This window comes from Crassostrea angulata, chromosome 7 (assembly GCF_025612915.1).
Source record: "Crassostrea angulata isolate pt1a10 chromosome 7, ASM2561291v2, whole genome shotgun sequence".
In the NCBI taxonomy this organism is placed as follows: domain Eukaryota; kingdom Metazoa; phylum Mollusca; class Bivalvia; order Ostreida; family Ostreidae; genus Magallana; species Magallana angulata.
This window is the reverse complement of record NC_069117.1, coordinates 38,976,115-38,999,937: the sequence shown is the minus strand read 5'-3', so window position 1 is coordinate 38,999,937 and position 23,823 is coordinate 38,976,115. Positions and strand designations below refer to the sequence as shown.

General features: G+C 32.0%; 4 protein-coding genes across 5 annotated transcripts; all 4 read left to right on the top strand.

The window, feature by feature from the left end:
- The first annotated feature begins 1,050 nt into the window (after positions 1-1,050).
- LOC128156968 (uncharacterized) lies at positions 1,051-4,727 on the top strand. Of its 2 annotated transcripts, none has more exons than XM_052819314.1 (6): positions 1,051-1,135; positions 1,224-1,277; positions 1,963-2,090; positions 2,255-2,407; positions 3,175-3,221; positions 4,396-4,727. In XM_052819314.1, the coding sequence occupies exons 1-6, from the start codon at positions 1,092-1,094 to the stop codon at positions 4,450-4,452; spliced, it is 483 nt and encodes a 160-aa protein (XP_052675274.1). In that variant the 5' UTR covers positions 1,051-1,091; the 3' UTR covers positions 4,453-4,727. The 2 variants fall into 2 exon arrangements, with proteins under 2 accessions (XP_052675274.1, XP_052675275.1); XM_052819315.1 differs by having other exon boundaries at positions 1,075-1,135; positions 1,217-1,277.
- Positions 4,728-6,736: 2,009 nt separating this feature from the next.
- LOC128156625 (uncharacterized) lies at positions 6,737-10,879 on the top strand. The gene is made up of 6 exons (XM_052818842.1): positions 6,737-6,823; positions 6,900-6,960; positions 8,226-8,353; positions 8,523-8,675; positions 9,537-9,583; positions 10,786-10,879. Exons 2-6 carry the CDS (start codon positions 6,911-6,913, stop codon positions 10,831-10,833), a joined length of 426 nt encoding a protein of 141 aa, XP_052674802.1. The 5' UTR covers positions 6,737-6,823; positions 6,900-6,910; the 3' UTR covers positions 10,834-10,879.
- A 1,874-nt stretch (positions 10,880-12,753) lies between these two features.
- Positions 12,754-16,883, top strand: LOC128156090 (uncharacterized). Its single transcript, XM_052818091.1, has 6 exons — positions 12,754-12,826; positions 12,922-12,976; positions 13,247-13,374; positions 15,978-16,133; positions 16,548-16,594; positions 16,778-16,883. The coding sequence occupies exons 2-6, from the start codon at positions 12,933-12,935 to the stop codon at positions 16,820-16,822; spliced, it is 420 nt and encodes a 139-aa protein (XP_052674051.1). The 5' UTR covers positions 12,754-12,826; positions 12,922-12,932; the 3' UTR covers positions 16,823-16,883.
- Positions 16,884-18,164: 1,281 nt separating this feature from the next.
- On the top strand, positions 18,165-20,024 carry LOC128156630 (uncharacterized). The gene is made up of 6 exons (XM_052818849.1): positions 18,165-18,266; positions 18,369-18,423; positions 18,875-19,002; positions 19,165-19,323; positions 19,424-19,470; positions 19,936-20,024. Exons 2-6 carry the CDS (start codon positions 18,380-18,382, stop codon positions 19,975-19,977), a joined length of 420 nt encoding a protein of 139 aa, XP_052674809.1. The 5' UTR covers positions 18,165-18,266; positions 18,369-18,379; the 3' UTR covers positions 19,978-20,024.
- Positions 20,025-23,823: the final 3,799 nt, after the last annotated feature.

Genomic DNA, 23,823 nt, shown 5'->3' with positions numbered 1-23,823 from the left:
AATATGTAGTTAAGTATGACGTAGTTTTCTCCAAGTTAATACCTCTGGTCGCTTTATAAAGGTAAAACTGGTGAAACATCCTTTTTTGATTTCAAGTCCGTTTCACCCAGATGCTCTTTTTGCGCAACGCTATGAAGCTTTGTGGAGAGAGAGAGAGAGAGAGAGAGAGAGAGAGAGAGAGAGAGAGAGAGAGAGAGAGAGAGAGAGAGAGAGATTTTTCCCGTAATCTCAACAAGAGAAAATAAAAAATAAAACAATACTGATTGATTGAAGTCATTATCTTAAGACATCATCTGAAAACAAGAAGTTAATGTTTTTTTCAGCATGCACTTTATATAAATGACAAGTTTTTGCGATTTATTTTACTTCTTTAGTCTGATTAAAATTCAAATCTTGCCGAGCGACCATTGAGGAAGAACTACAGTCGTTGGAATTTTGATGTCTTAATTGTTCTATCGACAGGTTGTACTCACTCTAAACTATTGTTTTAACATAATTTTTGAATGCAATAAGTGTGCCGTCATTTCTTTTGACAACCAACAACGATCCTAAAGTCAACCAAACCCGAAGTGCCCATGATATACATGTGGCATAGACCCAGGTGTCGGGTCGAAACCAGAAGTTTATATTGCTACATCATTTTTTACCACTCGGAAGTTAGATGAAATTCAGCCACCCCAACAGCAAGACAAACGAATGTGTTTATTTTATATGATCAAAATACTGCTTGAACATTTAAAGATTTGGGTCCGAGTATACTATTCCTGTTTATTCTAAAAAAAAACCAACCCAAGTCTTATTGTGTTTTCTTATCTAATTTGCAATATTATAAAAGTGCCAGATGAGTATAAACCGCTCCGAAACATGAACTACTAGTATTCAGAACTACTAGTAAGTGTGCGGAATATTCACTTTATTGATGCTGTTCTTGGTTTTGATATTAACCTATATAAATATTTTTATATTGTATTTTTGAGCATTTATATTATACATTTAGAAACTTGGTTTTAACAGCCTTGAAATTCATTGTGCCAATTATTAACCTAGATATTACACAACTCTTATCGCTTTCCAATAAATAACGGTTGTTCATGCAATCTTACTATACCTTTCTACAATCTCTTCCAAAAAAGAGGTAACACTTTTTGATGAATTCAATATGCCAATGCATTGAAAGCAACCTATTAAACATAGTATCTTATTCTTTGTTACTCAATTTTCAGCAGGATGCAGTTACACGTTGTGGCGTTTGCGGGTTTTATCTCCACAGTGCTCTCGTAAGTAGGTTTACCTAATAATATTGTAAAACAACATAGATTGATCCTTTCTAAACGGAAAATTACAGGATAAGCATACATTAGTAACCATACAAGATTTTGATTACATGTATGATATAAGAGTCCAAAGTGTAGATTTTGAAATTGAATAAATTTATATCATTAGATATTTCTGTTACAAAAAGGCAAGGGAGCGATATAGCAGTATCGCTACTTTGCCTTCGCAACCCAGCACTTTCGCCATAGCACCTTTGCCTTTCGAATTTGCCGTCGCATCTTCGCACTTTCGCTCCTTCGACTTCGCACCTTTGCACTATTGCCTTCGCAACTTTGCACTCTCTCTTCTTCGCCCTATAGGCAAAAAGGCAAATGTCGAAGTTGCCCCAACGGAACACCATAAAACCATGCCAGAGTATATTTACATCTCATAACAATTTACTTAAAGAGATTTTGCGATAACTTTTAAACCACGGCATGTGCGCAATGCTAGAATAACCAAATATTTTCGATCAGAATTTACACACAATTTCATAATCACATTGACTAAATAACTTTCATTGTTTAACAATCACATTTTTATTCTTTTTTATGTCTGATAAAGTTTTGTCGAGTTGAGTTTTTTCACAACTTGACCTTCTTGGTACAGTAATGGACACTCCAAACCGAAGATTTAATTTTCTTTCAGTCAAAGTCAATATGATGTCATTGCTCAAGCCGTGGACAAGACCTTTGATTTGGTTGATTTCAACCCCAAGGACGGCCATGTGCAATACCAGGAGCTTAGCATGGGATTCGATTATATAGACACCAATGGTAATAGAATTTTATCTTTCAAATCGAAGAAACCGCGCAATGTATAAAAACATGAGAAAATTAAAACATTATCATCCAACATTGTTTTTTTATTAATCAATTTTAATTGTTTTTTTTTTAAATTTATATATCATTTTTCAAAAAATAAAATTCGTCTACTGCAGACGATGGCGTGTTATCATTTGAGGAATACATCAAGGTTACAAACTCTGAACCAATTCAGCGAGACATCTTCAACCACTACGATACAAACAAAGATGGAGTCCTTCAGAAAACAGAATATGTTGACACTCCATTTAGGGCAATGGACCCCAATGGTTAGCCAATAGATGACTAGTACATTTCATCCCATTTTGCTAACGTAAATTAACGTTTTGAGATTTAATGAGTAAATTGATTATGCAAAACTGCAAGGTTTTTAAACTATACAATTGGTCATCTATGATATCTGTTAGAAAAGATAAAATTGTTCCTTTCAAACAAATATGCATTAAATTTTTGAAACTACCTTTGCATGAATTTCTTTGCATTTGCTTCACTTCTTGTAAATCGTGTTACAAAAATGTCTTTATATTAAATTTTAATAATGAAGTTATTTAAAGATGAAGCAAATTTTTCAAAAAAATGTTGTATTTCTGTCAATACATATTTTCCTAAAAGATAATGACTAGTTATCAATAATTATTGGTCTACATTATTCAATAGGATACTTAAAGACAATATCGCACAAAACTAAAATAGTTCTTTGAATGAATTTGATGGATTACGAAATCAAGTAATTTCTTTGAATATAGAACACCTGAAATTAACATCCATCTAAATGCAATTCGAGACAATTGACTATTTACTATACATGTGTAAGCGTAGGGTAAATACATGTAGGTGGAGTAAGAAAACAATAAGATTGATAGAAATGATGGTAATTTAGGTTCCTGGTACCTAGCGAGTTAATCAGAAATTAAACATAAATCTAGCACCAAGTAATGAGAGCATGATATCTATGATTTTCCGTGACAGTTTACAGCAGTTGTATCATCTTATATGATTTGTTCGAATTTTAAAGGTTTTGTCTGACATTTTACAGGGGACAACGTAGTGACAAGACATGATTATGATCACTTCTACACCAATGTAAGTAATCTAGTAACTAACTTATTAATTCATTTGAAAAAATCAAAGGTTGCTTTATTTAACTTGAACATATTGTTTAAGGTAAACAATTGAGTTTGTTCAAATCATAATCCCAAAGGTAGGTTGGGACCACAAATACGGTTTGATGTTAAACATAGGAATAAAGAAAGAACATCTTTTTTTTCTACAAAATCAATCAGCCGGTAAAGCTGAAACTTGTGTGGAAGCAGCCTGAGGTTAGTGTAGATTTACGAATTATCATGATCGCCAGGGGTAGGATCGGGCCTCACTGAAGAGGGTGAATTTTTAATTTAACATTGGAACAATACACAAAAATCTTTAAAAATCTTCTTAAGAATCATATCACCAGGAAAGCTGACAATTGTGTAAAAGCATCTCTAGGTAGTGTAGAATCAAATTGATTTAAATCATGATCCCCGTTAATGTGGGACCAGAATGTTTGGGGGGGGGGGTAGATTTTTATATAGAAATTAATCGATATCAATCTTGATCAATAAAGTTTAAACTTGCATGGAAGCGTCCACAGGTTGTGTAGATTGAAATTTCTTGAAAAATATTTTTAAACAAGATTTACTCTACTTGATCGGCATATATTTTGTGTTTGATCAGTTATGGCTATCGTTACTTAGGTGAGCAATGTGGCCAATGGGCCTCTTGTTTTTGTAGTTGTAATCATAGTGCATTTTTTGAGGATTTTTTTTGTTTAAACTTCCCGACACTTTCTTCGTATGATGTGTTAATGATACATTCATTAACAAATCTAAAGAAATCGTAAATTACATGGCCTAAAATTAAAATATTTTTAAAAAGTGTGTGTGTGTGTGCGTCTGTGTGTGTGTGTGTGTGTGTGTGTGTGTGTGTGTGTGTGTGTTTAGCATTACAAATGATAGAGTACAATGTGTTTAAAAAATTTCCGATTTGAGTCAACTAACAACCTTAAGAATTTTCTTCTTATCTGTTAATTTTTCTCCATAAATGCATAAATGAAGCACTCTTGTTGGTGTTTAATATTTTATTAATTTTATTATTTTTTCATAAAAGATAAGAACAGTGAGTGTTCATTTATGTCTAGAATTAAGTGCTTAAGATATTTGAACAATGTACTGATTTGGTTTGAAAACGTGTAACTATCTTTTCTTTATATTTCTTATAGATGGTATATCATATTGTACAGCAGCAGCAGCTGCAGCACGGACAGTTTGGACGTTAGGGATCCTGTACACCTGGACTGCGTTTTACTTTTACTTTTACTTACGACTTGCAACAAAAATAATGACTGCTTATTAATCACAAACTAATCAATTTTTTGTTCTAATATCTGTAGAGTATAATTATGGATATCAAAAAAGTTGTAAAAATTGGTTTTATAAAAAATGTGTTCTTTAAAGATTATTCTATGAAACTGAAAATGTTTAGGACTTTGTCGTAAGTTCTTTTGTAAAACGCAGTCCATACACTTAAAATAAAATTATGAATTCAAATGACTTTAATTTTTGTTTTATGTATGTCGTAAAATTTTCAAGCCAAGAGCAATTTGAAATAAGGGCAACCCTTGACTTTTTTTTTAGTATATTCTTCACTTATAAGAATATGTAGTTTAGTATGACGTAGTTTTCTCCAAGTTAATACCTCTGGTAGCTTAATAAAGGTGAAACTGGTGAAACACGCAATTTTAATTTCAAGTCCGTTTCACCCAGATGCTCTTTTTGCGCAACGCTATGAAGCTTTGTGGAGAGAGAGAGAGAGAGAGAGAGAGAGAGAGAGAGAGAGAGAGAGAGAGAAGTAAATCAGTGTTTTTCTGGTTCCGATATCACAAACATAACTTAAGTAAAATCTCTGACTTTAGTCTGAGTTTTCTCTCCAACTATTTGTGTGTTTTTTCCCCCTCAAATCTGAGAAAACATAGCAGACTTAAGTCAAATCTCAAATACACATGTATGTATATGTCATAAACATCATAAATACCGTATTATTTTGTTTGAATGTTCATTTCGTAGATCTATTCCAATCAATAATCAGTGTATATGCAATATTTCATGCAGGTGTGATAATTTTTTTTTTCATTAAAAGATAATAATTTTGGCGGAGTTATCTCCCTTGACAAAAATGTAAACAAAGGAAACTAATTCATTCGTTTGTGTTAAATGGAATAACTGTGCAGTGAATCTTTCTAATGATATAAAGGTAACCATAATGTAAATAATGTATTTTTTTGTTTTCTATATATTATGATAGATCATGTTGTTATGTAATCTATATTTAGCATAACAAAGTTTCAATTTCATGACTGATTAACATTTTATGACTCTTGTTAATTTAATCCGATTTTCCCCTTTAAATACATAAGCAGATGATTGTTTTTATTGAGAATCAATAGAAAAAAATATATAGAAGTTTTAAGAGGCCGCTTGAGACTATGAATATTCTTGACTCAGCTTAGTAAAAAATTCAGATCAGTTGAGAATTGACTAAGTTTGTTTCCTGAAACGTAATTTGAGAAAAATCTCAGCTGAAAAATTCTCAGGATTTGAGAATAAACTTAGGTAAAAACTTAAGTTTTTTTGTGAATTCAGAGCAAGGACACCGAACACGTGACTATCATTGCAATGACGCTTTGATGTGCTAACTGTATCATGACGTCTATATTGATTTGATCGTATGATGCTATGACGTCGTTTATCCATTATGACGTCACACATGATTTGATAGATCTTTTTTCCGTACTTAATGGCTCTAAAGTAGTCATTTTCACAACATGAGTTGGGGTAAATTAACATTTTTAATTTTAGAAATGTAAATATACAAAACCATTTTATTTATTTTACTTTTTTAGTCTGATAAAAACTTTAAATCTTGCCGACCGACCATTGAGGAAAAACTACAATCGTTGGAATTTTGGTGTCTTCATTGTTCTTTCGACAGGTTGTACTGACTCTAAACTATTGTTTTAACATGAATTTTAAATGCAATAAGTGTGCCGTCATTTCTTTTGACAACCAACAACGATCCTAAAGTCAAACAAACCCGAAGTGTCCACGATATGGCATAGACCCAGGTCTTGGGTCGAAACCAGAAGTTTATATTGATACATCATTTTTTTACCACTTGGAAGTTAGATGGAAGTCAGCCCCCTCAACAGAAAGACAAACGATGGTTTTATTTATATGATTAATATACTGCTTTAACATTTAAAGCTTTTGGTCAGTGTATTCTATTCCTGTTTATTCTAAAAAAAAAACTAGTCTAATTGTGTTTTCTTATCTAATTTGTAATAATATAAAAGTGCCAGATGAGTATTATCAGTTCTGAAACATGATGTACTAGTATTCAGAACTACTAGTAAGTGTGCGGAATATTCACTTTATTGATGCTGTTCTTGGTTTTGATATTAACCTATATTTTTTTATATTGTATTTTTGCGCAATTATATTATATATTAAGAAACTTTGTTTTAACGGCCTTGAAATTTATTGTGCCAATTATTCACCTAGATATTACACAACTCTTATCACTTTCCAATAAATAACGGTTGTTCTTACAATCTTACTATACCTTTCTACAATCTCTTCCACGTAAAAGAGGTAACACTTTTTGACGAATTCAATATGTCAATGCATTGAAAGCAACCTATTAAACATCTTATTCTGTGTTACTCAGTTTTCAGGAGGATGCAGTTACATGCTGTAGCGTTTGCCGGTTTTATCTCCGTGGTACTTTCGTAAGTAGGTTTACCTCAATATTGTAGAACAACATAGATTAATCCTTTCTAAACGGAAAATTACAGGATAAGCAAATCCTGGTAACAATACAAGATTTTGATTACTTGTATGATATTAGAGTCCAAAAAGTAGTATTTAAAATTGCTTAAATTTATATCATTAGATTTCTATTCAAAAAAATTTATTCACAGGAATGATAATTCAAGGCACAGTGTTTTTGTCGGTATGAAAGTTTTGGTAATAACTTTTAAACCACAGTATATGCACAACACATAACATAATACCGGTATGTACATATATATGCGAATATTAAACCACAGCATAGCATATACACAGCACATATTGCAATATGCGATATCCCTTTAAAATCAATGCTGTTCCTTTAGAGCAACTCCGAAATTTGCACTTTCGCATATAGGGTGAAGATGCAAGAGTGCGAAATTGTGAAAAGGAAAGTGTGAAGTAACGAAGGTGAACTAGCGAAAAGTCCAAGTTGCGAAGGCGAAAGTGCAAAAATGCGAGGACAAAGGAACGATCTACTATCGCTCTTTTGCCATGGCACTCCTTTGCCTTCGCCTATTTTTCTTTCGCTTGGTTGAGGTTTGCAATTGCTGGTTAAGCCTTATTAATATGTAGTCCATATAAAATGCAATGTCCGCCATAATATGTGTGCTCTTCCAAACTTCTGTCAATTTCAAAATATGAACCAGTTTTCAGACCTTAGTTCAATAACATGGTTTAAATAAAGAAACATTTGAATTTTATCATAGGACAAAATGTTTACTTTGGTAGTTGTTAAACATGTTTGATCAAAATGTCGTCTTTTTTATGCAAGCGCCATTTTCAATATTTGTATTTCACCTTCGCACCTTCGCGCTTCGCAGCGCATCTGCGAACTTTCGCTCCTTTGACTGCGCACCTTCGCACTTTTGCACTATAGGCGATAGTGCAAAGGTTAAGTTAGCCCCAACGGAACATCAAAACACAATGCCAGAGAATTTTTACAAGTCAACAATTTACAAAATGAGAATCGGCGATAACCTTTAAACAACGGCATATGCGCATCGCTAGAATAACCATTGATTTTCTAACTGAAGAAAAAAACTTTCATTGTTCAAATTATACATTTTATCTCTCTCTCTCTCTCTCTCTCTCTCTCTCTTTTATTTCTTATCAAGTTTTGTAGAGTTGAGTTTGTTCATATCTTTTCCTACCTGGTACAGTAATGGACATTTCAAATCGACCATTGATGGTATTTTTTTAGTCAAAGTCACCATCATGACATTGCTTTAGCTGTGGATAGGACCTTTGATTTGATTGATTTCAACCCCAAGGACGGTAACCTACAATACCAGGAGCTTAGCATGGGATTCGATTATATAGACACTAATGGTAATACAATTTTATCATTTCAAATCGAAGAACCGTGCAATATAAGAAAACATGAGAAACTTAAAAACATGATTTATTACCCAACATTATTTCTTTATTAATTGATTTTAATCGTTATTTTTTCTTGTTTTATAAATTATTTTTTAGATATAAAATTTGTATACTGCAGATGATGGCGTGCTTTCATTTGAGGAATACATCAATGTTACAAACTCTGAACCAATTCAGCGAGACATCTTCAACCACTACGATACAAACAAAGATGGAGTCCTTCAGAAAACAGAATATGTTGACACTCCATTCAGGGCAATGGACCCCAATGGTTAGCTAATACATGTAGATGACTTGTACATCTCATCCCGTTTTGCTAACGTTAATTAACGTTTTGAGATTCAATGAGTAAATTGATTGTGCAAGACTGCAAGGATTATAACTATACAAGTGGTCATCTAAGATATCTATTATACTATTAATAGTAATAGTTAAAATCGTTCCTTTCAAGCAAATTTGCATTTATTCTTTGAAACTATTTTTTGCATTTGCTTCACTTCTTGTAAATCATTTAAATCTTGTAAGTTAAGAGATAAATACATTAGATTTTCAATAACGGAGTTATTTAAAAATGAAATGAACTTTTCAGACAAAATTGTTGTATTTCGATCAATACATATTTTCCAAAAAAGATAACAGATTCGCAGTTTAACATAACTACTATTTAATGTTTAGTTATAAGTATAAGTAAATAATGGACTACGATATTCAAGGTGATACTTATCGACATAAATACAAAAAAAACTACACGAGTTCTTTGAATGAATTTAATGCATTACGAAGTAAACTAATTTCTTTTGATATAGAACACCTGAAGTTGAAATCCACCTATTAAATGTGATTCGAGACAGTTGACTATTTACTATACATGTAATAGCGTAGAGAAAATAAGTGGAATTAGAAAACAATTAGATTGATGGAAATGATGGTAATATTGATACATGGTACCTACAGAGTTAATAAGAAATTAAACATAAATCTAGTACCAAGTAATGAGAGCATGATATCTGTCATTTACAATAAGATCCTTTTTGTCAAACTGTGCACAGCGTATTATTATAGAGTAAAACACAGTTGTATCATCTAATATGATTTGTTTGAATTTGAAAAGATTTTGTCTGATATTTGACAGGGGACAACGTAGTGACAAGACATGATTACGATCACTTCTACACCAATGTAAGTAAGCTACTAACTAACCTATTATATTCATTTGAAAAAAATCAAACGTTGCTTGATTTGATTTAAACACATTGTATTAGGTGTAAAATGGAGTTTGCTCAAATCATAATCCCAAGGGCAGGTTGAGACCACATTTGGGGTTTGAAATTTTACTTAGGAATAAAGAGAGAAACTCTCTTTATTCCTAAAAATCATTTGACCAGTAAAGCTGAAACATGTTCTGAAGCATCTAAATGGTAGTGTAAATTTAATTTACCTCCAGGGGTAGGATGGGGCCTCAATGAAGGGAAGGGGGTTATTTTTACATTTACATAGGAATAACAGACAATTTTTTTTAAATTTTCTTAAAAATCATTTCACCAGAGAGGCTGACACTTGTGTCAAAGCATTGTCAGGTAGTGTAGATTCACGTTTGTTCAAATCATAATCCCCGTGTATAGGATGGAACTACAATGTGTAGGGAGGGGGGGGGGTAATTTTTTACATAGGAAACAATCGATATAAATCTTTGAACATCTTCTCTAAATCATTTGGCCAGAAAAGTTGAAACTTGTATGGAAGCATCATCAGGTTGTGTAAATTTAAGTTTGTTTAAATTTACTCTACTTAATCGCCATGTATTTTTTGTTTGATCAATTACGGCTTTTGCTGCTTAGTTGACAAATGTGGCAAAAGGGCCTCTTGTTTTTGTATGTGCAATCATTGTGCATTTTTTAAAGATCTGTATGCGTAAACTAACAGACACATTCTTCATATGATGTGTTCATAAAACATTCTTTAAATCTAACGACAACAAAGACAACAAATCTAAAGAAACCGTAAGATTTATATTTTGAAATGCGTTCGCCCTTACCTAGCATCAAATTACTTGGCCTAAAATAAATATATTTTTTAAAAATGTATGTATACATGAATTTTGCATTGCAAAATTAAAATGAAAGAACCGGAATGATATAATACAATGTGTTTAAAAAAGTTCTGATTTTCTAAACAAGTATAATAACCTCCTTCGGAATTTGCTTATTTTCTGTTAATTTTTCTTGATTAATGCATAGATGAAGCACTCTCTCTCTCTCTCTCTCTCTCTCTCTCTCTCTCTCTCTTGGTATACTTTTCTTCATTATTTTAAAAAGTTGAAGAAAGTATTGATTTGGTTTTAAAAAAAGAGTAACTATCTTTTCTTTATATTTTTTTTATAGATGATTCATCATATTCTACAGCAGCAGCACGGACATAATGGACGTTAGGGATTCCATGTACACCTGAAAATAAATGATGAATATTTCAAATGAACTTGAGTCTTGTTTCATACATTTTGTCTTAAATAAACGTAAAATTGAAAAGTCAAAAGAAATTTCCAATAAGGACAACCCTTGTCCTCTTTAGTCTCTTTTAGAGAGAGAGAGAGAGAGAGAGAGAGAGAGAGAGAGAGAGAGACTTATCAAAGTTTTTTACTTCTGAACATATTATTCAAAAGATAATAACTAAATGATTAAATTAAATTCGATGATAGATGATGTTAATGGTGCTTTCTAATTTTAAAAGCGTTTAAAAGAAACACCGAATAGATTTACTTATTAAAATATGAATAATCATGCTGGTATTTAGAATCACCTGAAACAAAGTATTTCTTTGACTCAATCAAGTGTGCAATTCTTGATGTTACTATACTTGACATTATTCTTTTTTTTCAATTAGCGTTGATACGTTTCATGTTCCCCCCAACAAAAAAATAATGTTTGATTCGACTCGACAAGAAAATGAGTATAATGCTTGATGTAATTTGTGGCATTCATTTTCCCGTAATATTTAATGCAGAACGAAAATCTATACGCTGGGTGTTTTTTTTTATTATTATTAGAGTTGCTACGTTTTTCCCTAAAGCTTAATGGGGTTCAGTGTACTGCAGTTGAAGAGTTAACTTTATTGTGATAAGATTATTAATATACGTTCATTTGATATCCTTTTTCAGTTTTAAAGAAGAATCTCTCGATGAATTACGAGGCATATTTCTGTGTCAAAGACGTTTGTGTTAATTTTCCTTATTGTCGGGGTGACTGATTTCTACGTGCACTTTCAAATAATTTAGAACTATGCACTGACCTTGACCTCAGGTTGCGACACGAACCTTTGGCTGTTGCTAAATATCACAAACACTTCCGGTTTGGTTGAATTTCGTTTAGAGCTTTTGGATTGTTTTAAGTTGCTGATGGAAATAATCTTACACTTATGAAAGTGAAAAAATTATATCAAAATAACGTCTCCTTTGGATTGCTTTATTTTTTCTACAACAATATTGAGGACAAAATAAATAGCAAATTTAAAGTTAGCACAATCTGTTGTTGAAACAATGCAAACACAATATTCCAACGGCTCTTGCTAATGTCTTAATGATCAACTTGGCCATGTTAAGTGGGTTGTTTTTTTAAACGGTCACCAAAAACTCATATCAATCACAAAAAAGTGTCAATTATGTTAAGCAAGCGCAGAAAAATACCAATTTAATGTTTTGAAGTTTCGTCACGGTAATTAATTTCAATCGCTGCTGTCCTATTTTATCTGTGGTATAGATAAAAAGACAAATCAATTACAAAATACTAAAAATTGTACTTTATTTTATCTTGTTATTTTTAAAATATTCTATTCATCAGGGTGTACACTTGAAATTTTTGTTGAATGTATAAAAAATTGTATACAGATATAAATTTACGCTCATTTATTCCATTACAATTACATTCTTTGCATTTTAACTTCACGTAAATAAGATCTAGACATGCTAACCTTTTGTTAAAAACAAAAACGAATGGCTTGAAACTGTTTTTTGACACTTGGGTCAATTAATGTCTTGAAACTTTTCTTGAATTAGGTATTTTACAATTCGACAAGTTTCCTAAGCATTTAAAAGCAGTTTTAAAATGTTAAAGGTGTGCGTTTGAATTCATACTCTGACAAGACATTTAAAACTAAAAAGTGTATACTTTTTATGTCAATGTTGTTACTTCTGATTTTAAATTAACAATATGCACAATTATCAATTGATTTTTTAAGCTTTAAAAATCGCAATCATCTCCCGCTTAATATACGGGCTATATTATAATAATATTTAAGGCAAAGTCTTACATGTGAAGTTCATTATATGTGTGTTAATCGTCTGTGCCTTATCTTCAAGACAGTATACCACCATATAAAGACAATCAAATTTACCAGTTGTCATAGAAACGTGCCTTACGTGTCCGAAAGGTAGAATGAGTGTTGTGTTGAATGGATATTGATAGTTTTATTTACAATAATAAATAAGTTTTCCTTAAATTTCTATTTTGTTATATTTCTTTTAGGAAACCACAGAATGAAGTACACAATACTTGCGGTTTTGATTGCCTCAGTGCTTTCGTAAGTACAATATGGTTTCATAATTTTTTTTACCCTCAGAAAATGTTCTTTATGCTTTCACTGTCATACACAAAAAAATGTGAAAAAATTAAGTAAACCTGCTTCTGGTAAGATTAATTACAATTTTCAGATTTTAAAATATAGGAATATTAAAATATTTTGGAATCAACAAATTTTAAAAAGGTACGCTGAAGTTTACTAAAAATATTTCAAATAAATTATGTTTAAAACCTTGTTGCAATGTGAAAAATGATAAACTTCTTATTACAGGCAGTATCATCATCATGATATGGCATTGATTATAGACGGTACATTCAAATATGTTGACACCAACCCATTAGATGGTCTGCTAGAAAAAGAGGAACTCTCTAGAGCTTTTGAGAATCTAGACGCTAACGGTAAACTTTTTAATTCATTGATCAAATCTGATTTAATCTGATAAGTACAGAAGGACAACTTCCAAAATGTCAAAGGAAATTTTGGATACAAAAAGTATAGATAATATTTTATTAAGAAATTTCATTGAAAAGTTTTCTATTGGCTTTTCCGCGTATGTTCTAATGTTCGAAACATGAAACAACAATTCTAATAATGAAATAATAAAATAATTTTTGAAACCACATCCATTGTTAGCTTACCTGAGCAGAAAGCTCAAGTGAGCTATTCTGATCACATTTTGTCCGTCGTCCGTCCGTCCGTCTGCAAACTTTTTACATTTTGAATTTCTTCTCTAAGGCCTATTTCAACCAAATTTGGCACAAAGCATTGTTTTGGGAAGGCAAATATAAATTGCAGAAATTATGGGCTAATTCTGTTTCAAATCTGAGTTATTACGACGATAATAATAACGGAAAGGCGTGTTTCAATCAGTTTATAGCTTCGGGTTCGGTATTCCATACAAATCTTGGTAAAATGGGTAGGCAAATCCGGCCTGGGACAAAAAAAAAAGAAGCCGGGGCAGATCGAGATTTTTCGATTTATGTCGATAATAGTTAACAAATATCATTGAAATTTTAAGAATATGTTACAGACTGGTATATTTGTATTCGCTGTAAATATTGATAGACAATGCGTATTTTGGAATTTATTGACGATTGATGATTTCCAAGTTGGTAAAATGGGTAGGCAAACCCAGGTCGACATTTTATGGGTTTGTGGACTTATTTAAAAAGAAACTTAATTCATGTTTGATTTCATACTTCTAAAACGAGGCTCTTTGTTTAAAGTAACCTTGACGTATAATGAACGGGTCGATCTGACAAAGATGAATTTGTTTGTTGTGCAATAGTTCGCGTGCGAAGGGAATCTGAAAAATGCGAAATACATTGATGCCGATTTCGTGTAGTAAATTAAGGTTAAATATTTCAATGCGTTGACAGTTTTCACATTTGACGGTTGTGTTAGCTTGTTTTGATTTTGTTTCGTTTTCATTATTTATGCTTTGTAACCTGGGAACTATCGCCTGTATTTTGTAATTTTTACGTATCAAATCAAACAGAGACTTCAGAGAGTTGACTGTTTACCTGCGCAAATTAACAAACTACTAGAATACGATTCATCCTATCGGCAATTCGATATGATCTTTCGCATAATGGTTGATTAATGCAATGTGTTTTGTTGACATGCTCAGCATTTTCTCTAATTTATTCAGTTTAAATAGAGTTTAATATCGCTGACGGAAATATGTAGGTATATATATGATTCATTTTGAAAAATAAATTGTGCTCTTTATTTTTTATAGCGCATGTTTCTTATGTTTAATTGTTTACAATTCCTATTTACTAACCATATTTGAGTGTTAAGGTTCGAGTTTTAGCAAGATACAGAGTTTTGCTTAGAATTCTATGTTTGTATACAGATCTGAGGCCATTCTTTTGTTTTTTGTTTTAAATCCATTTTAAATGCTGAATTGGAAATACCAGGTTAAAAATCGTAAGCTGAATGTAATAAACTCATGTGAACAAAATATGACTCAAACCCAGCAGAATTTGAGCTCTGTATCTTGCTTATGATTCTACGATTGACGCTGAAATTTTGGTTGATCATTAGAAATGTCTCGCTAAACGTTAAATACTAGTACAAAAAAAAATTAAGAATGATATGCTGTAATTACTCTCTGGGGCCCCTCTTTATACAATGAATATAATATGAAATCTTCTTAAAAACGGCACCGTTAAAACAGTTCACATAGTCTGACAGCTGTTAAGGGGATAAAGGCATTATCGCTATTCCTAAGAAAATATTACAACGGAAAATTATCCTTGTTTGTAGCCATTTGTTATTTTTGAATAAAGATAAAAAAAATTGGTGGACCTTAGTAGAATAGAGTGATATGCCTGGCAGCACATTGAATTTTATAGCTCTTTAACATGTCACGTGACAACATTTTTCATTCCAGTGTATGCATCAATCAAGTGTGAGTAAGGTTACTAAAGTCACATGAGTTTACGCCAGGTAAACAACAGTCGTTTAATTATAATGGGGAATAAAAATTAAATTTTTGAATTGAGCCCATTGAGGTACAATTTCTTCTTCACATCTATTGGAATATTTTTAATAAAATACAATAACTATAAGAATATTTTCTAAAAAAAAATACAATAACTAGTAGGTAGTTGAGGAAGTGAAATGTATCTATATGCTCATATATTTTGATCGCTTTGTAAAGTGGGGTGGGGGGGAGAGAACGAAAATATAGGGAATAGTAAGTTAACAGTGTAGTTACTTAGTGTACCCCTACCAAATGTTTAGTTTAATATCTTGCGTAGGATTTTCTCGGTAAAAATAGTATTCCATAAAGGTACAATGGCAAAGATTACGTGTATGCAAAAAAAGTGCAAAATTTGAATACTTTACAATATTTAATTTTTGTTATTCTACAATATCTTTTGAACGTCCATTTAAAGTCATTGTTGCTCAGGTAAGCGATGTGGCCCCATGCCATTTTTTTAAAGTCTTCGTAGCAGTTAACATTACACGTATGTACGTTTTGAATTTATAGCTGATGGACAGCTCACCTTTGTTGAATATACAAAATACACCAATTCTGAGAGCCAACTTCAACACGATCTATTTAACCACTTTGATACAAACAAAGACGGTGCCCTACAGAGATCAGAATATGTCGATACAATCTTCAGCCAAATGGACCACAATGGTACGTGATAAGTACATGCGTTCTTATTCAAGGTTAACTGAACCTCTGACAAGTAAGATAACCCAATTGAGATAAAAATAGCCAAGGTACGGTGGTTTTAATGATCTTTGTGAGAAGATTTCCAAGATTTTCGTTCTTGAAATTAAACATTCATTGAAGAAAAAATGGCCATGACATACAACTTTAAGACTGTTGATCAAACTCTCTTGCGACGTGTATTTATATCTAGTAAACTGTTTCACCAATGTGATGATTAGGAGCGTACGTCGTAACATATTTTTATGGTTAAATTTGCGAACTTTTGGAAAATGATTATTATAAAACCTTGTTTATTTGAATAAGAAGAAAGATTTGACCTTTTACCGAACAATTTTATCAGTTTAGCTAGAATTAAAATTTCTGTCTGCTACGCAGGTGACAGTCAAGTGACGAGAACCGATTATGATCATTTCTTTACTCATGTAAGTATTGTATTTAGATAATAGAAAACCATGTTAAATGTAAGAAAACGTGCTCGTGATCACTAAATGCTACCGTTTTAAACGTTTGAAATAAAAATCATCTTTTCAAATAAAGATAATGTTCCTTTTAGGTAGTGATTAAAACGCTTAGAAACTTTATACAATGCAAAATATTTTTTGTAGGTCATACAACAACTGATGCACCATCATGGACACAATGGCCGTTAAACCTTTTATCTTCTTCATACAATATTACACACTTTAACAATTAAACAATATAATTGTGTCAGATTGTGTTTCCTTTATAATGAACATAATCATGTATGTACCTTTTCTTTTTCTAAAAATCTCATGCTATTAATTTTGCATTAAAATGATCACTCACAACTGGAAAGGCTTCCATGTAGAGAGTTCTATTAGTGTTTTATTTTGTTGCGATATTCGCTTAATTAGACACTATCATAAAACAAAGAGTGAGGTTAATTTTTAATTCAAAAGAATGTCAATTTATTGGTTTCTTCTTTTTCAAATACTGAGTGTGGCACCACGAAATACATAAATGCAAAGGAGAACTGCTAAAATTCATTATCTTGAAGAAAAAAAACAACCTCATTAACATGTAACATTATTAGAAACAATGACTCTAAGTAAACATCAATGAAAGCATTTGCTACAAGTTGTAAACTTTAAGAAAAGTAATCAGAAGGCATAAAATCTATGAATAACATTGTTTGGTCAAACATAAATTATATCATTTTTAGAAATAAACCGTTTCTGTTACAACTTTTATATCAGTTCAGGAAACTGTTTCTTATTTGTTAAGTTAGTGAATCAACCAACTTTAATTGTGAATATATTGTATTTTTTAAAATGAAAAATTCCGCAAAATTTTAAAAAATTGTTAATTTGAATATATCAAAAATGACTGGACGAATTGCAAACAATGGACAAGAAAGCGAGAATGTAATTAGCATGGCATTCAAAACAAAGCGAATTACATTATAACGTATCAAAGAAGGGTAAAACAAATAGACAATCAATCCAAGTAATAAAAGCACAAGTCTATTTTTTTTTGGGGGGGGGGATTTGTTGTTGAAAGAATTCCCATTGATATAAAACTATGAAGTTTAAGCAATTACAATAAAAACACGTGTGAAAAGAGAGGCAAGAAACATATTTATCAATTTCTTACGAAGCATAAAATGAATAAACCTTCATTTTTATTTGAAATTGTCGCCATCATTTATTTTCGTTGAAAATAAAATGTCACTATTGCTCAATTACTGGCTAAATTTTCATATCAATGCACTCTTAAGTCAAATAATGTTTATTGGTGACACTGGGCCGAATCTTATCTTTACGAATATACAATATTAGTATTATCGACTCTATATTCTTTATTTATCAGTCATGTTCATGAAAGGGGATTGTGCCGATTATTAAGCAACTAAGATAACTTTCACTGTATGAGTTGCGAAATAAAACGAATCGAAATTTTTGTACATCAGAAAGATACCAAAGTTAATACATCTTTTTATAACAGTATCAATGCAATTATATATTGACCCCATCTACCTTGTATCTTATCTATTAAGACATTTACCAACTTATAAAGGCAATTACGTCTCCCCGTTACAATACTAACTGGAACCGTGTCCCACGTGAACTAAAGGTAAAATTGAAAAAGCTCCTATCTTTTTTCATTCCATATTTCTATTTTCGCCCTCATTCTTCGATTCTTTGAAAAAGTATTCTGTACATTATTTTTTTTTAGAAAACAGCAACATGAAGTGCATAATCTTTACCCTTATTGTGGGAACTGTGCTTTCGTAAGTTTTTATTTTCAATGTTGTGGATAAAAATGAACTTCAAATCATGTTTTCATCATTTTATACATACTTTATCATTTTACTCTAGTATCAGTTTTTTGTGCTGTACACCTATTGCCAATAGAAAACAAAGGATTTAACATTATATTTTTGTCGACGCAATTCGGTGATATTTAATGAAATAGACGCGTAGAACATTTCAGAGAAAAGTCTTAACCCTTTTTATTTTACGTTTGATAGGAAATGTATAAGCTATGACATACCCACAGTTAAGTTTTAGGTAACAATATGGCCACTGATATAATAATAAAAACCAAAAAATTCACTGAAAAAACCAAAGATTTCAAAGTCTTTGAAATTGCATTGGAAATGATATTGTTTTGTTTTAAAAAGTAACGCCATGTGGATAGAAATGGAGATGATGAAAAGTAAATTCATTTTCCCTTTGTAGACAAACGTACCATCACCATGACATAGAAATGTTTATAGACAGAACATTTAAATACGTTGATACCGATCACGACGGTGTAATGGTTAAGGCGGAACTCGCTGGAGCATTTGACTTCTTAGATGTTGATCGTAAGAATTTTAAAATCATTAGTTAATAACGAAGAGTGTTTATCAGGAGTCCTTTTACGAACAGTACTGTATGATGCTGTGAAATTTGCTGGCAAGAGCAATAAAAACATTCGTAAATAAGTAACAATAAATAACATTCGTTTGTGTATGGATTATTTTAAGATGACGACCAACTCTCCTATGCTGAATATACAAAATATTCACAATCTGCTGAAAGCCAACTTTCTCACGATGTTTACAACCACTATGATACCAACAAGGACGGTTTTCTGCAAAGATCCGAATACGTTGATTCGTTGTTCAGCCAAATGGACCACAATGGTACATGCCAATTATTTACATCTTAAAATTATCTACATTTTAAATAATAACTGATGTCTTATTGGAAGAAAGCTCAATTAAATTTCTAAGTATATTACAGGTGACGGTCAGGTGACCAGACACGATTATGATCATTTCTTTACAAATGTAAGTGTATTTTTGTATTGAGATAAATGGATGGTCGGGGACATCTATAGAATATAGCCACATAAATCTCCTTGAGATGAAACGCTTTGTATAAAGAGATAAGAAAATATACAAATTCAAAAAGCGAAATATTTAACAAATAGAGGTTTATGACCAAATGCAGTAAACTAAAAACTTTTAGATGGATCGCCAGGATAGTTTGTCGACCATCCATCGTCTTTTAGTTATCGTTATTGTAATACGCTTTACTTCATCAAAGCTGTTTTTGTTTTTAAATATAGTATGTAAAATTGATAAAAAGATAAATGTTCACACTTTTATTAAAGATTCCTTTTAATGGAGTATTTATTTTTTTGTACCAAAAGTATAAATGGGGACTACTTTCAAAAAAAAAAATAAATAAAATAAACGTTGTTTTTTGCTTATTGAATAATTTGAAAAAAACCTTTTCTCCTATTCATTTAGGTGATTCATCATGAGATGCACCATGGACATAACGGTCGATAATTTTGTTCTTGCCACAGGTTTCTAATAAAAGAAAAATTCCTTAAAAATATTTATGATTAAGAACTCAGAAAATATGCCAGTGAAATAAATACATGTTAATGAGTCGGATATAAAAGAGTTTTACTAAAATTAAAAAATTAAAAAAAACCCAACATAAACATTCAATAAATACATGTATTTTACGTTCTGCTTTTAAGCTATTTTAAAATACTTTACCCGTTAAAAACCCTTGAAAGCTAAATTTCATTTGATTAAAACCTCTGAAAACAATTCTGAGAAACATTTCTTTTTAGAAAATACCTTTGATTTTTTGTTTCAAAGTTCCCATTTCGTGGTGTCTGAATGCTTTCAGGACAGATCATTAATCGAAGAGATCCTTAACTAATCATAAGATGAATATATGATACACCAGGTTTACCAAGATCTCTTCAAAATACACTTAATATGAGCAAAATATGTTTGAGAAGAATATTGAACGTCTTCCAATTCATTTGTGAAATTACTGCAGTCTACACCCATTTTATAATGTAATTGTCCTTTACATGTCCATGTAACGAACTAATACTGCTGATTTGTTTGCATTGAGGGTCACCTTTAGATATAATTTTTAGATGTATTTAATTCTAGAAAAAATATTTCATTTTTTACACAGAACAAACCACAGAAACGTTTTTAAACCAGTACAAAGTCAGTTATGGGAATTAGGAGTAACGTGAACAACCTCATGTGCCATACGTCTTATGCACAACAAGAGATGACGTCGCTAATTACGTTTTCTGCTTGTGTATTTCACAGATAGGGAGGCCTTTTTGAATGGGAGAGAAAAATAGCACGTATGTTTAAACTTTTCTGACGTTATTTCGAAAGAATTTAAAGTGTTAGAAGAAAAAGTAAGAAAGTTATCGCAAAGAATTACACTAGCTCAGTCGGGGGCCGATTATATGTGACTGTTTGGACAATCGTTATCTGCTATTTGGTAGTACCCCAATCAATAGTGCACTGAACAACACAGTCCTATTTCTGCATGTACCGCTGGGGCAGACCCTTAAAAAGTACTTTGAATATAATAAAACTTCCATCTAAACTCAAGGTAGACAAATTGCGCCAACAGATTAAGCAGTGCACAACGTTTAAACAAAATGGGCTAGCTCTGCAGAAACTTTTTTACAACTTTTCAGGTCACCTGAGTCACTCAGGTGACCTATTGCAATTGGTCTTCGTCAATCGTCGTGCGTTAACAATTTTACATTTTCAACTTCTTCTTGAAAACTACCAGGCCAATCGTTACCATTTTTGGTGTGAATCATCTCTATGGTAAGAAAAATCTTAATTGTGAAATTCATGGCTCTACCACCCTTGGGGTCCCACGGGCAGGGCCAAATATGCAAAAAAGCTAAATTTTCAAAAATATTCTTCTCTACTCCCACGCATGTGAGGAAAAAACTGGTTGCATGGTTATGATGTCCATGAAGCCCTCTACCAAAATTATGAAATTCATGGCCCCAGGGTTAGGGGTTCTGGCTCTAGGGTGGAGCCAATATGGCCATATAGAAAAAATGTATTAAATCTTAGAAAATCTTCTTCTCTACTACCATATACATTTTTTTTAAAACTAAATGCATGATTATGATGTCCATGAAGCCCTCTACCTAAATTATGAAATTCATGACCCCTGGGTCAGGGGTTCAGGCTCTAGGGTGGGGCGAATATTGCCAAATAGTAAAAATGTATTAAATCTTAGAAACTCTACCTCTTTTCTATCATATATATTTGTCAAAAACTAAATGCATTATAATGATGCCCATGAAGCCCTCAACCTAAATTGAGAAATTCATGACCCCTGGGTCAGGGGTTCAGGCTCTAGGGTGGGGCCAATATGGCCATATAGTAAAAATGTTTTAAATCTTAGAAAATCTTCTTCTCTATTCCCATATATATTTGTTAAAAACTAAATGCATGATTATGATTGCCATGAAGCCCCATATCAAAATTGTGAAATTTATGACCCCTGGGTCAGGGGTTCAGGCTCTAGGGTGGGGCCAATATGGCCAAATAGTAAAAATGTATTAAATCTTAGAAAATCTTCTTCTCTATTCTCATTCATATTTGTTAAAAACTAAATGCAATGTTATGATGTCCATGAACCCCTCTACCTTAATTGTGAAATTCATTACTCCTGGTTCAGGGGTTCAGGTTCTAGGGTGGGGCCAATAGGGCCATATAGTAAAAATGTTTTAAATCTTAAAAAATCTTCTCTACTCCCACACATGTGGGCAAAAAACTGAATACATGGATATTATATCCACAATCTCCTTTACCTAAATTGTGAAAGTCATGGCCCCTTGGTCAGGGCTTCAGGACATGAGGGGGGGGGGGCATTATGGCAATATAGTGTTAATGCATATAATGTTTAAAAATCTTCTTCTCTATTCTCACACATCTGTATAAAAAACTGACTGATAATTATGTTTACCAGGAAGGCCTCTACTGAAATTTTAATTTTCATGTCCCCTCAAGGATGGATTTTGACTCTAGGGCAGGGCCAAAATGGTTGTATAGATGTTAAGCATATAACGTTAAAAAATTATCTTCTTTACTCTCACACACCTGAAAGGAAAACTGAATTCATGATTTTGTAGACCAGACATTTTAGTTTTTCACCAAAATTATGGGTTTCACAGTTTTTTTTGAAATGTGTTCGTCATCACAAATTTATAATTTTCTACTCCAGTATGAAACCTTATTAATTAGATGCATATATGAGACTCCCTGACAAGTTTGTGTATGGGATATATGCTACTCAGGTGACCGTTAAGGCCAATTGTCCTCGTGTTTCTACAATAAAGCCAACAGCAAAAATTTCCTCGGAAAAATTCGAACAATTTTTTTGATCAACCAAGCTCAGATTCAGTATCTACTCATCCATTTTAGTCAACAGCTAGTTCGACTCAATGACATCAAAAATCGTTCAAGCACTACAAAAAAACACATCCGGAGTTATCGCCAGCTCTCTGGAGACGTTTTGATCAGTGGCTTCCTGATCAGCGGCGGCCAAATCCACTATTAACCAGACAGTATACTGGACTTAGCAATTGCGAATATTATAGGGGCGGATCCCGAAAAGGTTATAAAAATATAGGACCGGACTAGACACGTTAGATTATTTGATCTACCGTGATCTACCAAAAGAAGACCTGACGACGGTTTGTCGGACAAGGCAATATTTGACATCCTGTTAAATTCTTATTATGTAAAGTGACTTAATTAAAGGAAGAGTATCTCACACTGGAATACGGTTAGTACATATAATGTTGTAAAGCAGTGGATATTGGAGGGTGTGAAAGTGCCTTTCCACGAAGTTCCTGATAACTTTGATCTATAAAATCATACATTTTCCAAAGCACAAGAATTGTTTATAAGTTCTGAAATTCAAAGACTCATTAAGTGTGGACTGTGTGCCGAAACAAAATGGTAAATATAGGTTAATTAATGACTTGACGAAATTTTATTTGCTCACCTTTTAGATATTAAAATAAGGAAGTGAGAGATCTTGCATCAATTTTAAAACCTCAAGACAGTTTATTTTAATTTATTAGATTTAAAAGAAGAGGTTTACCATATTCATGTCCGTCCATTAGATAGAGAGTATTTAAGTGTTTACTGGGTTTGTTTATTTGTTTGTTTTTAATTTTATTGTCCTAGACCTATAGTTTAAACAATTATTTCACACTACTTTAATCTTATGGCAGCTGCCAGGGATGGGCCTTGACTAAGCTCCAACCTAATACGAAAAAGTAATAGTTTTTTTATATAATCTCGAAGGATGACATATTCAATTTTTTTACG